General features: G+C 28.0%; 1 protein-coding gene across 2 annotated transcripts in view; it reads left to right on the forward strand.

Moving 5' to 3' along the window:
* The window catches only part of LOC130671363 (CD151 antigen-like), a 122,635-nt gene that overhangs the window by 77,804 nt on the left and 27,561 nt on the right, over positions 1-17,270 (forward strand). Inside the window, exons 1-2 of one of the 2 annotated variants that reach the window (XM_057475208.1) lie at positions 5,195-5,365; positions 8,280-8,471. In XM_057475208.1, coding sequence (XP_057331191.1) covers positions 8,352-8,471 — 120 coding nt within the window. In that variant the 5' untranslated portion in view covers positions 5,195-5,365; positions 8,280-8,351. Of the gene's footprint in view, positions 1-5,194; positions 5,366-8,279; positions 8,472-17,270 lie in introns of those variants that run through there. The other variant, XM_057475207.1, reaches the window with a different exon arrangement.

Genomic DNA, 17,270 nt, shown 5'->3' on the forward strand with positions numbered 1-17,270 from the left:
AAAACAATTAGCTTTTTTACGACGGACATGGCATATAATTCCCCGGAGATAATAAATTCTTATCTTTGAGACAGATGTCATTTGAATCAATGAATTTTTCACAGTATTAATATGTACATCATTAATCTATAATTCACTATCAATCATTCTACTATATCCAAGAGTCACGATCTTATGATGAATCATGATTTCTAATGTATTCGATAATGAATTTGATTCCACTAGAATATATTTCGGACTTTGAAAGAAGTATACCGGCTTTTAATAAACTAATGAAATTAAGCTTTTTTTTTCCTTTTATATTATATAAATGACATCGTTAGTTTATATGTCATTAAATAACTATTATATAAAAACAAAAATAAAATAATAATAATAACTGTGTTCAACTTTAATCTATATAGAATAGAAGCGCTAGTTTTGGACACTCTACCATTCGTGGACACTTTTTATCTTATTTTGATTTATACAGAAAGAAAATTATAAGCACTGTCTATTAGGGTGATTCAAAAAAAAAATTACCCCCTACTACCCCCTGAAACGTTAGTGGTTGCCGAGAAAAAAATCCTTCCAAAAGATGGGCTCTCTAGCTCAACCCTAAGAGGTCGCTATTTTAATTTTAATTTCCTATCTAATTAACATGTAACAATTTACTTTTTCACTAAGTGTAATTACTCGTAAGCTGCTCAATATTTTTTAAATTTTATACAAAGATTTTCAAAGCTGATTCCTCAAGCTTTCTAAAACTCTATGATGAGTCAAAATTATCCCCAATTGAAGCTAGCAAAAAAAAAAAAATTGAAAATTAACAATTTCATTTTGAAATACAAAATCGATACTATTCAGATAGCTTCGATTGGCGTTTTAATTATGATAATTATGACTCATCATAGGGTTTTGGAAAGCTTGAGGAATCAACTTTAAAGATCTTTGTATAAATTCGAAAAATATTTAGCAGCTTACGAGTAATTACACTTTTAGTAAAAAAGTAGATTTTTACATGTTAATTAGATGCGAAATTAAAATTAAAATAGCGACCTCTTAGAGTTGAGCTAGAGAGCCCATCTTTTGGGAGGATTTTTTTCTCGGCAACCACTAACGTTTCAGGAGGTAAGAGCGAAAAAAAAAATTAAAATTTTTTTTTTGAATCACCCTACTGTCTATGCACTTATGGATTCCATTATGAAAAGGGTTTCTAACTCATATAGAAATTATTCTTACATACAGTCGGGACTCGTCATAAGACTATTTGCTGTCTTTTTTTATACACCAGATATAGCGATAGTTTGAGAGAGAAACTAATAGTCTTCTAACGATACCCTACTGTAAGATGGAAAATGTTTCCATAAGAATGGAAACTGGACCCATCACATATCTTCTCAATTCAAGTTAATGAGATTTCTACTCAATTGCCGATGAAATCTCACTAATTTTACGTAAAACGTCACTGATTTAAACAGTGGCCCTGGTAAGTATTTAAATCAACTTATAAATCAGTTAGTCAGGCATTCGATCCCATCGCTGGTCGATCAAGTTTCTGGATTCGATTATCAAATTAAATGGTTAATTTCTAAGGTTAAATAATAATTAATCTGTTGCCGAAAGAAAGCCATTGTGGTACCAATTCGATTAAACTCTCCCTACACCGCTTGTTGTTCGTGCTCAGAAAGGTTCTTAACAGCTTTGACTGATCAGTTATAGGTCCGATCCCATCGATATTCGATCAAGTTTCTGGATTTGATTTTCTAACTAAATTTAAATTTCTATGGTTAAATAATAAAGAACTAACCTTAATTCTCCTGTGAAAGCGTTCTACACTTTTACAGGAGAATCAGTATGAGAAGGTAATTGGATAATGATAAGGATAAAACCTTTCTAATGAATATCGTTTGTAGATAGGTTCACTTATATACCTACGAGTGATCTAAAAATTCACTGATTAACCAGAGAAAATTCAGAACACTGAATGAATTAGTGGACATTCCACTGATTCAAATTAAAATAATAAAGGAAAAGATCACAGTATTGTAAAGAAAATAGTAATTTCGTTAAAAAGAAAGCGTTCTGAAAGTGGATATTTAAATCAAAATATCGGTATGTAATCCAAATATCAGGAGTATGTTGATAACAAATGCTCTCTACTCAATAAAATGTTCGGATTCAATGGTTGCGTTGAGATTTGCTAAAATCTGAATAGTTCTAAGTATAATTTACTATACTCTATACTTATTTGTATGAAACATAATTCCACTAGTGAATATAGTAATTTGGCATCCCTCGCAGATTTGAATCACGGTGGGAACACCGTGAAAGTGTAAACATCGTGGATCCACTGTGGTTACACGGTGGGTTTGTTCCATTTCACCACCGGGTATACACAGTGTATCCACTGTGATTACGCGGTGTATCCATCGTGATTACGCGGTGGCTTGACCACTGTGTATACACGGTGTTCCCACTGTGATTACGCGGTGTATCCACCGTGATTCCACGGTGGCTTTGTGCTATTTCACCACCGTGTTTCCACGGTGTATCCACCGCGTAATCACAGTGGAAACACCGTGTATACACGGTGTTCAAGCCACCGTGTAATCACGGTGGATACACCGCGTAATCACAGTGGTAAAATGGAACAAACCCACCGTGTTTCCACCGTGATTCAAATCTGCGAGGGATTATATAGTTCAAATTCTGCTAAGAACAGCTGGACAGTAAACTTGAACGCAGCCAATGGTTATTTAATGCCCATTCGAATCGCAATGCCTCACTCGTCCAGCTATAGCTGAAGCTAAGTCTGCGATTGACTTCGGAACTTTCATCAGATCTTTCGGTATCTTAAACGATTCATTTATTCGCTTTTCTTCCGGTTTTGTAATTACGGTGTTATTTATTTCTAGTTCAAATGTATTTATTATTCAATACTAATAACCTACTTACTACAGATTATAAAAAAATTTATCATATTTATTACGAAAACGGCCCCTATATACTTATTGGAACTCTTTCTCTAATATTCTGGGCAGCATTTCTGTACATTATGGGAACGGTTTTCGTGATTTATTGGAATCATCTCATTGATTTTATCTCCTCATATAAATTAATATAAAAAATACTAGTTGTATAATAAGTGCAATTCAAGTATCTTTGAATACGATCGAAACGTCTACGAAATTTTTGCGTATTATATAAATCACCTTATCAAAATTCTTAAAGTGACTAAAACAGGTACTTAACATGTCCGAAACCAGTAGTCCTCTTCTGTCTTTTATCTCTATTTTATATCATTATTTTAAAATATATCTGGTGAGATTCGAAGTATACGTTATTTATCTTGCATGCTAATAAAAAATGTAAAGATCGAAAACATCTGGATTGTTTTCATTAATTTTATTTGGAGATGTCTGTTATCAGAAATTCAAAAAAATTTCAGTACGGATGTTATGTATGCATTTTGAATTAATTAAATGATACGTATAATCCAAACTTGTCACAATGATAAATTTATTGTTATGATAATAGTTATTTGACCTTGAAGAAAGAGTAACGTTTGTATGCAATCGTTTATCGTAACAAAGATTTCAATAAACAGTTTCAGTATAAAATAAATTACTTAAAACAACGAATATATTTTGTTATTCATTATCATTAAATGTATTCGTGGGATTTTTATTTATTTATTTTAATATAAATAAAAATATAAGCATAAAAAATTTGTGTGCAAGTTTTATTATTTCAGACGGTGTGAATATCGTGAAATGAATAATTTAATTACTTATTAATCGTGAAAATTTATACTTTATCATTAAAACCATACACAGAACAAAATATTATGTATCTGTATTAGAAACAATCCACGTTTAATTTTTTGCGTTGATTATTTTTTGTTAAATCAACACATTTGATTGTGTTGCTTTAAAATTTTTAATCGATCTACTATTTAACACTTTTAAACTGTTACTTAGAACAAAAATTTAAATTATAAACATTTATGAAGTGTTACTCTAAAATGAACACAGGTTTAAAACTAGTGACACGACCGATGACCCAAAGACAACTGATCCCCGACAATTGGTCTCCGACAATTGATCCTTGCGACGATTGATCCGCCGATAAAATATACTCACACACATATAAATGTGAAAAATTTGTGTGTGAGTATATTTTTTATGTTACACGCACACAAAATTAGTGAAAAAAGGGCGTAATTTTTCACATTTATATGTGTGTGAGTATATTTTATCGGTGGATCAATTATCGCAAGAATCAATTGTCGGGGATCAATCGTCTTTGGATCAACGGTCAGGTAACCCTTAAAACTTGTTGACATCAGATCACACATTCAACTTTAGTTAAATTTAGACTTGATGGTGTCAAATAATTTACACAAAATTTTCAACTATGTATAATTTTGAATGAAATGTTAATAGTTATTTTTTCGTTACATAAGAATGTGTCTTTGTTTCTTTAAAAGAAAGTAATTGATTTACTATTTACAACTGGTATGAACTATTACGTAATTTATTTTAAATCTTGACTCTAATAAAGCATTTTTTACTGTCAAAAAATAGTTCACTGTTAAATAATAGTTGTCGTCACTATAGATAACTTTACAATAATATATAAATTGTATTTAATGAATATCTATGGCCCAAAAAAATAACTGTAAAAATTAACATTTTTTTGTGTCGCCACTGACATTCGAACAGTGTTGAATTTACTTCTCTTATTACTCGAATTTTGCGTTGAAATTTAATTACAAATTTTTAGTGTTGACATTCGATTAAATACTGTATTAAAAAAAATACAGATATTGTGTGGGGACCGTTTATAGTAGCACACAGATTATGTTGATTTTAACACAATATTTTTTACTATGCAGTAAATACTTTTATCCAATTTTCTGTGAATCCCAAAAATTTTTAGCGATTTTGCTGTTTCCAAATATATTTAATGTTTTAGATGAAAAATATTATTTTCTAAATTTCATGAATTTCGCGAAATTTTTTCCATGATAAAAAAAAACACATATTCATATACATGAAGTAAAATAAAAAATGAAAGAATTATGTAAATATTTCATAGAAGTGAATCACTGTCATACTTTACACTCAAACCCAGATCTAAACCTGATTGACAGACATGGAGATGAACTGAATTAGTGTTCATATATCGCATTAACGGATTGAGGTCCACGATAATCAGTCGTGTTCAAACCGGTGAATCGTTTGGTTCGAACGGATTCACCACATATTTAATTCCCGCACGTTTTGTTTGTTTTTTTTTTTTAATTTTTTATTTTATCGGAGTGACATCTGATGCTAGTTAATTCCAGATAAATGATATTAATATTCATATCTACAAATGGGTATAATTTTTTTAATTTATATATTTTATCAATGTGCCACAAGCAAAAATTCCGAATCGTTTGAAGTTTTGTACAATAGTGATCAAGTGTGATTGTAATATATTTAATAATAATAATGAATAATAATAAACTATACAAGCTTAAATTATTATTTAAATAAGTAAAATTAAAAAAACAAAACAACTAAAACCCTAACCAGTTTATGTATCTTGAATCTAATTAACGGATATTGCTTGGAGCGATATACAAACTAAAGAGGAATTTGAGTCAATATATTTTATATAAAAAATATTTGCACTACATCCAATCTAGTTCTCCAATATTTACTTTTTTCTATGTTTTTGTTCATTTTTTATGGGTGAAGAAGTTTTAAATTTATAACTACTGAAAAAAATATATCATACACGAAAGCTCGATGAATAATTTTTTATTTTAATTTTAATAAATTAGATATTAATTAATCACGGAATGTATTGAATTTTTTTTTTTCAATAGAATAAAAAAAAAATATTCGGTATTTGTTCCGTAACAAAACAACCTTAACAAAAACAAATCTCACAGTTTTTAGTTTATTTCTTAAACTTACAAAAAAGTGATCATGACCATCATCACCACGATAATCATGATGATGATCATCATCATCATGGTTATCAATATAATCATCATAATCGTCATCATCATCATCATCATCATTATCATCACCACCACCATGATCATCGTCATTATAATGATGATGATCGTCATTATGATGATGATGATCGTCATTATTGTTTTCATCATGTTTATCAATATAATTAACGTCATTATCACCGACACGGAAAAAGATATATCCGGGAATATGTGCTGGCAAAATAGCATACATGCGACCATACTAAAGATATAAGCTGGATATTATACTATTTTTCCGGGATATATATTTTTTCGTGCGGGCATTGTCATCGTAAAGATAACCACTATAATAATCGAAATTGTCATCATTTTCTATGATTAAAAATTGAAACCTTTTTAGCTCTTTCGTTAGTCTGGACATATTCTCATCTTCAAAAATAATTTTCGTAATAATACCAGCCTAGTTTTGAACAGGATACTTTGTTATAAGGTTTTTTGTTTGCTGAGGTTATTTTGTCAGGGTCATTTTGTCCGAGGACAACTAGTCGCGGCAGTTAATAGTGAAATAATTGTGTTATTGATGAATTCGTAAAAAAAAAAAAAAAAAACTTTAGTCCCAAAAGATCACGAAATCTTCTCGATATATATCTGAAAACTTATATGTCAACTAGTACATTTAATATTCTTTCATGTTATCGTGTTTTTATACACTTGAAATATTTATAGCATATGTCTATCATCAAGACAAATGTACTTCGTGGCCCTATATGTCACTCGATGTCACCAAGTGTATTGCTCAGGATGTATTATGTATATAGCTTTGGTTTCACGCCAACTTTCAAAGAGGCGTTAGATATATTTATACTGGCTAAGTGTGGAAAGGGACCACTCCTTAATCACAAGATATGAGAATTCAAATTAATCATATAAAAAAAAAAACAAAAAAAAATAAAAAGCATTTTTAACTCTGAAAAATATTAAAAACAATAAATCACTTTGTTACAGACTGCAATGCATTCTTATCTTTAATACCGAGATAAAAATTTACGTTATGATGTATGAGAACATATTTAAATAAGGCTTGAGTTATAAAACTAAAAAATGATTAATTTAATACAGAAATAAATAAATTATGTTCAAAATACTATAAATATTTATTCAGACTTGAGAATAATATTAATTTTAAATAAATTGATTAGAAACGGGAATTGAATTTCAGTGAAAAAGTTTTGAAAAATTACAACTAACTATATTTTTTTCGCACAAAGAAAAATGGATTTCTTGGCGCAAGAAAAAGTTTGCATTGTGAAATAAAAACAAAAATTTTCTTAAGACTAGAAAAAATTTCTTGGTGTAAGAAGTTTTTTCTCGCCCCAAAAATATTTTCGTTTTCGATTTATAATGCAAAGAATTTCTTGGAGCGAGTAAAATCTTTTCGTACAAAAAAATCCTTTTTTTCTGATATTTATATATACTATATATGTTAGCTTGATATATTATATATTAACTTAATATATTATATATTAATAAACAATATAATATATAGGGGAAGAGGGGGCAAAGTGGACCCCTGGGGGCAAAGTGGGCCCCTGAACATTTTCTATGCGCCCGTAAATTCGGACGGATCATAAACTTGTTGAAATTTCTTATATAATGAGGGCTAAAATAGACCATCAAAACTGTTTATTAAATATAATTTATTAAGAAAGTTAAAGAAAATAAAATTACGTTTTAAAGTTATACCGCAGCAGACTATTAAAATTACTTTTTATATTATTAAAATACAATTGTTTTGTAGTAATTTGCAAATATCACACGTGTAAAGAATAAAAAATATTAAATCCGAAATTTTTTGGAGGGCCCACTTTGCCCCTAATTTTCGATTTTTTCAATTTTAATGGGCGCAGCATAATGAAGTGAAAATAAGTATCAAGGGTCTTAAAAGAAGTAAAAGCGTAAAAAAAATGAATAATATCAGAATTATTTTCCTTAAGGGGCCCACTTTGCCCCCCGCCCCTCCCCTGTATAACTCAATATCTACACAGAAAGAGAATTTATCTCGAGTCAAGAAAATATTTTGAAGACAAACGTTTTCGGAGAGCAAGTCAAGATTTTCTTGAGCCAAGAAAATTTGTGTTGATCAAAAAAGATTACTTCTTTATCCAAGAAAATCGAGGTTTCCAAAAAATTTTCTTGAATCAAGAATATTTATTTTCAGTCAAGAATTGTTTTTCTTCTGTGTATATTTATATTTAACTATAAAGATTTTCAATTAATGTGATTTTTTAAAATTTTTAAATTACAGGTGCTATGAAAAGGTGACATTTAAGACTGGAGAAAGGACGGTTATTTGCATAACAGAAAAATTGGTTTGAACATGGCTAAAGGCTCGGAAAGATTACCTGGTAGTTCAACCAGAATTAGAACTCGAGATGATGGTTGCTGCTCCGTTAATTTCCTCAAATATGTTCTTCATATATATAACGTTGTTCTATTTGTAAGTATATATTTTTAGATATTTTATTTATTTATATGAAAAAGAGTTATTGCTGATTACCTGTAATCGATTATATTCCCCACATTTATGTGTATAATAATCATTTTATCACCCTTTATAACAGCTGGTGGATTATTGTCTATTATTATCACGCATTAATACTAATCTAATTATTTATACCACGCGAATTTTAATCAGGATAATTATTGCAATCATGTAAAATAATTTTTTTTATTCATCTAATCAAATAACAAAATTTATCAATTTGTATACTGGCTTTTTCTTTGCTATGGAATGTTAAAGAAAATAAATATATATAAGTCCAGAAAACATTTTTGTAATATTAATTTTCATAAAAGTACTGTATATTTATAATCCATAAAAACAAATTACTTTGTAAAACCTTCTGAGTTAAAAGTGCAGAATTATTATTTTAAAGACTCGTAGTATAATGTAATACTTTTGGTATTTATATCCAGAAAGGGAAGAAATTTAAAAGCAGCAAAATAAGAAGAATTTCATTTTCACTGCAAAGTGTACTTGAAATATTAAACATATTTTTTTAGTAAAGTGAATTTTTTTTTTTTCGCAGGTCGGAGTAAAGTAGCTTAAAATATTTAACTATTACAGAATATACGAATGAGCTTTTTTTTTTAAATATAAGTGTAATAACGACGATTAGTTTGTTGATATATAAAGTTTTCGTTTAAATAATTGTTAATAATTAAAATAACAACTTTCATTACTTCATTAATATTCATCTCTTACTATTACTTTATCGCTCTGTTCTCACGTAAAATTATGAAGCATATTATTATTATTATTATATAAATTAAATATGTATGTATATATTCATAAATAAATATATATATATATATATATATATATATATATATATATATATATATATATATATATATATATATATATATATATATATATATATACTTGCTGCCTGAATATCATTTACCTAGTTCATTATAATCATTACACTAACAGCTCATCAATTTAATGGTGCTACGCGTATATTAATTTTGAATACAGTATCGAGATAAGTCCAATATTAATTCAGAATATAAATTGACAGACTATATAATTAATGTTGACACAAGTTTACTTTGGTTTTGATCTTGATAGGTTGGTTTTTGCTATATTCATAAATAATATTTTTAAAAATATGTCATCTGGAAATGATGCATGTGGATAATTTTTACTAGACAATAATTTGTTTTACGCTGTAAAAAAACGGTGTTGAAATGAACTCACACTGATGTAGCGGTGCTACTTAGTGGTGTTTGAACAGTGTACATGCGAAATATGTTAACTCCGATCAGAGTATGAGGGTGTAAGTCTTTTAAAATCTACAAAACAGAAAAAAATAATTACAATAACTTTCGATGAGCTTGCGAAATTATCGTTAGTTGAGATGAAAAAAAATTTTGTTTATGTACTCTCTAAACGTAAATTAGCGAAATTCACTAGCAAATAGTTTCACTAATTCAGTTTTAGAGAGTATTGAGTAAGCAATGTCACTTTTATTAAACTATAAATAAGTTGTATACACGGAGAAATTATTTTCGTTTAAAATGCTATGGTGACATAGTACAGCCAGAGAAATACTCAGTCAAGATCTTGAAGCGATGCTGTAACTGATAGTTCTATTTTTTTTTTCTTTTTTTGGTTACCTAATTTTAAATTGTGAAGTTTAAATTTGCATTACTTATAATTACCGATTTTGTACACTCTGTATATTATTTTGTCTTATGGCTGTCAGGGGACATAAGTCCTATGGCCAAATAAAATTACATTTTTTTAAACTATAAAATATTCACACTTTAGACAGATTTTAAAATCTAGTCTTCATATTGAGTGTTAAAAAAAGAAGTAGTTGCTCAAAAGATTTAAACATTATATTCATTACTTAATATTATATATAATAGCATAACATAAAAGCTTCAGTGTAATTTTCTCAATAGATTGGATGGATTAAATAGTATTATAGACAGTACGGTTTTGATAGTGCAGTTAATCATTGTTGGTTCCTTTGTGAATGTATGCAGAATTGAACCAGACAATAAAAGAGTGATAATTATACCACAGTAGTGATTAATGGTAAAACCATCATCCAACAATAAACTCACCCACTAATTAACGAGCTATTATCGTTAATTAAGATATAACCATAAAATGATGTAGGGGCGAGACCGGGAATGAAATGGTACTTGGAATGAATAAAAAACGAAAATAAAAAGTTTTATTAAAAAGGATTTAAAAGCTTCTAAAATATTTTCGTGATTTTATTCTAAACGCGTCGTACTGAAGCATAGAAATTTTTTTTTCATTCTTTTTTTTTTTAAGGTTTTATGATATTCTATAGCTATGATTTTTTATTCCTAAGAATTTTTATATGCCCGAAAAGAATTACATTTTAAGCTCCATTAGTTCAGTCGATTTTTAGGATAATTTTTTTTTCGTTTATTCGCAAACTAATTGAGAAAAGTTTCAAATTTTAAGGATCAGCTTTTATTACTGTCAGCATATCCTGAAAATATGAAAAAAATTTATCCTGTTATTATCCAAATTAGTCGAAATGCTGTATCGTCTTTTGGTATCTTTTATGTATATAAAATTCATTTTTGATGTATACTTTTTTAATACTATCTATCTACTTTAATTTATGTAATTTGTAACTAAATAATAAGCCATTATTATTTTAGTTTGTTTTTAAGTCTCTCTTATTATATCCTTTAGAAATTTCCCTAAAGTACAAATAGCTTTTGAAAACTTGATATTGATAAAGACTTAGACTTGAGTGACCTACATGAAAAATATTATAAGATATATATATAGGTTCTTCGCTGTAATCCCTTAAATGCGGAGGTGAACTTTCTAAAAGAATCTTGTAGGCGTATCTTTATAACTCTGTAGTCACTCTTACATTAAGGAAACCAACTTTTGAATTTATAGTATATATTTACCGAATCATAAAATTTCTACAAGTTGTCATAGAAACAAACTGCTTATTTAGCTAACTTTTTCCTGCCAGCTTTGAAGAACTTTTCATTTGAATTCCTGTTAAGCTTTTATTAAGAAAAATAGTTTTTGAATCATCACTTCTGAATCACAATAAATTTAATCTGTTGTATAATCGTGTTTGTTAATGTAATATTAAACTAAAAACTAATTAGCTTGATGAAAAATACTGTTCAAAATAATAAGTTTCAAACTTGACTATTTTGTTATTAATGAAAAATATAAACAAACATTTTTAAAATCACATACAACTTGGATTTAAATAAAGTGACTATAAATTTGAAATTATCTATTCTTACTAAAAGTCGACATATATGGACTTAAATGTTGTGCTATACTGTCTATACTGTCGTACATATTATAATATCCACAGGTATTTTCACAGTCTTCACTTATTTTTACAGTTGCATTTACAGTGGATACACTCAATGTAAATGCAAGTAATAGCTATTGCTGTGTTTCATTTTAAAATTAGATTCTATGTGTAAATGATGATTAAAAAATACAGTATTCCGTTACTGCCCATAGGACAGTAGTGGGATAAAAAGATTGAGATCACATAAATATTTTAGATTTCAAAAAAATTTTTCGTTCAAAAAATCATTTTTGTTAGAAAAATTTAATAGCTTGAATAAATGAAATAAATAAGCTGCAGAAATACACTGTGACATAATTACCGAATTTCGAGGAAGAAATTCGGTTCAAAACATACTTTTCACCGTACCTGCGCTGAAAGTTTAAACTCCTGCCCTGTTCAGCGGGAAAAAAGTTGAATATTTTTCTCTTATGAGAAGACAAGTGATAAAAATTAGCTGATGCGCTATTCTTCTCCAAACAGAGACAAAAATTAAAACTTTCAGGTGCAAATCTGATAAAATATAGCATACACACCCTCGAAGAAAATAAAGCGTCCTAATCATAGTGGGTTAGAATATCCTACATTCAGAGAATTTCACGGTACTTCATTCTTAAGAAATTTCTAGAAAAACTACGACAGTAATCGTAGCATGAGGACAGTATGGAATTATGGTAAAAACTACCGATAACATAGAAATTCTTCAATTACATGAAACATAATTTACAATGTGCATTGTTATTTTCATACAGCAACAGATTAATTTTTATGTTAGAAATTTTTACTAATTGTATCGGAATCGACTTTGTTAAATTAGAATATTTGGTAAAGTATTCGTAAAAAATAAAATAAAATAAAATTATAATTAAGAGAATGCTCGCATACGTTTCGATACATCATGTTATGATTTCTAAACTATCAGTACTAGAATAAACGAAAAAAGCAGAATATTTTCGAACCAACCCGAATTTCAAAGATTTTTGATCATATAACTATGTTGTGTCGTACAAAGTATCAAAAAAGTTGAAATTTTTAAATTTTCTGTAAAACATAGTTTTTTTAGTTATTTTTTTATTGTTAATATTAAAAGATAGTAATAGATCTTTAGATCAATCAAAATTTTATTACTCTGTGGTATAGTAAAAATAGTTATCTTTTAGCGTATATTTTAATAAACTTTTATCAAAAATTGAGGTGTCCCATCGTTACCTAAAATTTATAGGTAGTTACTGCTATGGAATTATGTGCGTGTACTTTCTTCCTTTGGTGTGTAATATACTATTATCAATTTATTTTTTCGAAATTTTCCTAACACAATTGTCAGTTTGGTTAGTTATTTTATTAACGTAAACATTTAGAGTTTTGTGAAAAACGAATGCGATTCTGGTAGAGATGAAATGAAGTCAAAAGTTAACTGATCCGTTTCTTTCCGCTAAATCACATTTGTCTGGAACGGGCTTTTTCAACCGGCTAAAACAGGGGATTGAAACTCACACTTTCAATGCGAGTGATATTAAAACAAATTCAGATTGAAAGAGATCTAGATATATCTGAGTAAATCTAAATAGATATAGTAACATCAATGTAGATAAAAATTTTAAAATATTAGGTCTACTTTAATCTTATCTGATCTCGGTAGATTTAAACAATTTTTCCCAGTGAAAACGATCTAATAGATCTAAATAATTTTTATTGAAAAAGTAACAATAGGTATTAATTAATATCATATCATCAATGAGCATTATATGATACTATAATATTATCGCAATTAGTATGAGTATAACTAAGTATTATTGGTTAAATTTATCGTTAACTTCGCACACCCCTATTAAAAGCTTGTTGAAGCGTTGCGGTTTATCTATATTTTATTATACTGATCAGTTTAGTTTATAGCAGCTTATTTTTTATTATTTTTTACGGAAAATTTTTTAACTAAAAATATTTTAATATATCCACGTTCTGTAACATTAATTATATTTTGATTATAATTAAAAAGATCGATTAACCGAATCGTGTTTTCAATAATTAATTATACCATATGTTACTTCGTTGTGATTTACGCAATTAATCTTTTAAAAACATTGCATATTGCTTTTTAAATTGTATAATATTTATTAATATTATAATTATTATTATAACCGCATGTTATTTTATTTTCCATTGAAATTAAATGTTTGTGGATGAATTAAAATAACAAAATTTGTAAAACAAACGACCTCATGGACCAATCTCAAAACTCACCGCTGTTTTCGAACTCAGAGAACTCGAAAGCATTATTATTGGTAAACTTTTGATTAAAAAAGCCTTTTGAGCTCAAGAAACTGTTGAACAAAAATATACATTTCGCTGAAAAAAAAAAATTTTTGTCCGATGATATCATTGAATCCAATTGACCGATTTGTACGTGCTTTGCGGAAATAAAACGAGTTTGTTGAGACTTAGATAAAAAATATATTTTTGTTTAATTTTTATTTTCTGCATGACTTGTAAACTATTCAACCGATCGACTTAAAAATCTAAATGGTTCTTAGTCTTGGTAAGCTCTTTCGATTGCCACCAAAAACGTTCAAAATGGTTGATTAGTTCCAAAGCTATCGTCGGACGAAAAAAAGTTTACATACACCCTTCACTCACACACGCACACACACACACGCGCGCGGACGGACCTGCGGATGGACGTCCATCTGAAAATCGTCAGAATAGTTTTCTAGGACCGCAAAAAGTCGAGATCTGGTAAATACTCGATTTTCAAAAAACGGACCGAAGCTAATAACTCCCCCCTTTTTTTTTCAATTTCAAATTTTCACAGTGAAAAGCTAAAAAAATAAAAAGGAAAAATTCTGCAATTAGTGATTGTAACAAGATATATTTATCGAAAAGCAAAGATACTTTATTTTCAATATATATAGATCTTTTCCCTACCTTTTTATAATTTTTACTATTCATGCTCTCTTCTCACACTGTGTTTGTGAACAGTAGACGAATGCAAAAAAATAAAAAAATACTTTGCACCATGCAGACGTTCTTGCGTGAAACCACAACTTGGCACGAACATTCCACTGATGTGTAAATTCTTTACTTAATAGTACACACATTTTATTTTAGTATTATTATATTTTCACCTTAATTTCCATTTTTATTAAAAAATAAATTTTAAATGTTTAATTCATAGATAACACAAATAAATCTATCTAAAATTTAATCAAATTACAAGGTGAAAAAATATTCCGTTTTATTTTTAGATAAATGATAATTTAATCAAATATTCAATAATGGTAAATTACAGTAATAGGGAGAGAAAGGGTGAAAGAAGTCTTTTCAGGAAAATTAAATTCAAAAACATTGTTTTTTTAAACTTCTTATCTTTCAAAACACACGTAGAGAACCAAAAAAAAATTTTTTGCCAGCTTATTTAATTGAAATTGTATATAAATTTGTCCAATAAAATCATTGTGAGCTAATTTAAAATTTTTTCGTGCCCCGAGTTATCTCAGAAGTTCCATTTTGCCTCTTCAAACTTTTTGAAAAAAATTCAAGGGTTTGATTTTTCTGATTCAAATTTTATTTTATGAAAATATTTAATGGACTCATGTTCCCTTTTCTCTCCTCTTCTTACTAATATTAAATTATTTTCGTGAACGACAAATTTCAATTAATTATTTAGTTCCCATAAAAAAATATCTTATCAACAATCATAACTTATTGCTGTTATCATAAATGAAATATTGTTTATACACACCACATAATTCAATTGCGAAAATTTATATTATTTGTTCTTGAATAAAGGCAACGAGTTTCATCTACGCTTGCGACTGTTGCACGTAAATTTAGTACTGTCTTAAAAACGAAATAGTTATACGTCGGGCCATTTAGATTGCTGTAATCTTATATAGGCTAACCCACTAGAATTGAGAATGTTTTTCTATCAGGATAGAAGATAATCCCAAAATACTTACTTTTCTGAATCCACTTTCTATTTAATTTATCACTTAATTTATCTGTGTACCTCTTTCTTCAGACCTAAATACTAAATTACTTTTAACAATCAAATTGCATTCAACTATTGTCATTTTCCTGTTTATTTTCTTTTATATGAAATTCAATTGCTTTATTATCATTTAATTTTTATTTATTCCATTCCACACTTTGATTATTGTAGCAGTATGATGTTAATCTATATATATAAGTATATATATATATACTCAAGAGCTATTAGACAAAATGCAGAAAGTTCAAAACAGAGGAATGCGATTAGTATTAGGAGTAAATAGATATACAAGCATCAAGAGTATGATAGAAGCACTTGGTTGGATGGATATACGACAAAGAATGATATATAACTACTGCATTTTGATACATAAATTGATAGTAAATGAGACGCCAAAGTATCTTTTTGAGAATATCATAAAACTGAACGATAAGCACTGTCATAATAATAGAAGCGAAATTTCGATTGATATTACATTGACAAGGACACATTCTGCTGAAAAAAGTATAGCCTACAAAGGCTTTGATTATTATAATAAACTCCCAAATTGTCCTAAATTGGAGAACAGAATGTCTCATTTCAAAAGATTGTTAAAAATTTTTATCAAGAAGGAGTATTGACGCTAAAAATTTAATACTGTGTAATTTTATGTAGAAATGTAAAATAGCTGTTGCTAAACAAATAAATTATTATTATTATATATGAAGTTGAGTAATAAGAAAATCACATAAATTGTATGGGCAATTAAAATTTTTTAAAAGTTATTAAAAATATTCAAATTATTTTGAATAATTATCAAATTTAATAACCATATAATTATAGATGTATATATACATTTACACGCGCATATATCTAGCCTTGAAGTCATATATTTTTAAAGTACATAATAGACCTACGCGCCGGTATTTTAATTATTTTTAATTTTATATATTTTTTAGACATATTTAAATAAAACGTCACCAATTCAATAGCAAATTATCGTGTCAAATGATTTACAATACGTTTATTTAAAATTTAAAAAAAATAATTCTTGGTACAGCAATCATTCAACAAAAGAGAAATATTTTACTGCTTTGAGCAATATTGCTCGTTCATTTATTTTTTTTTATCTGCCATCTATTTCTAACAGCCTTCTCAGTACTTATGAATAACTTTCTGCAGAACAATTCATCTGTAACTCAAGTTTCAACTCAAGTCTCTTGAAACTTATTATAATTAAACATAAATTTTAATGATCTCCGGTTTTTATATCATCTACTAATATATATTATTCTGAGCGGTTTGAGTTTGATCCATTCAAGTTCACTCTTATACGAAAAAATTTATATCCGAGAATATGTATGCCGGAAAAATAGCATAAACATTCGACAATACTAAAAATATATAAGCCGCATATATGCTATTTTGCCAAGATATATATTTT

Source organism: Microplitis mediator, chromosome 7 (assembly GCF_029852145.1).
Source record: "Microplitis mediator isolate UGA2020A chromosome 7, iyMicMedi2.1, whole genome shotgun sequence".
Taxonomy (NCBI): domain Eukaryota; kingdom Metazoa; phylum Arthropoda; class Insecta; order Hymenoptera; family Braconidae; genus Microplitis; species Microplitis mediator.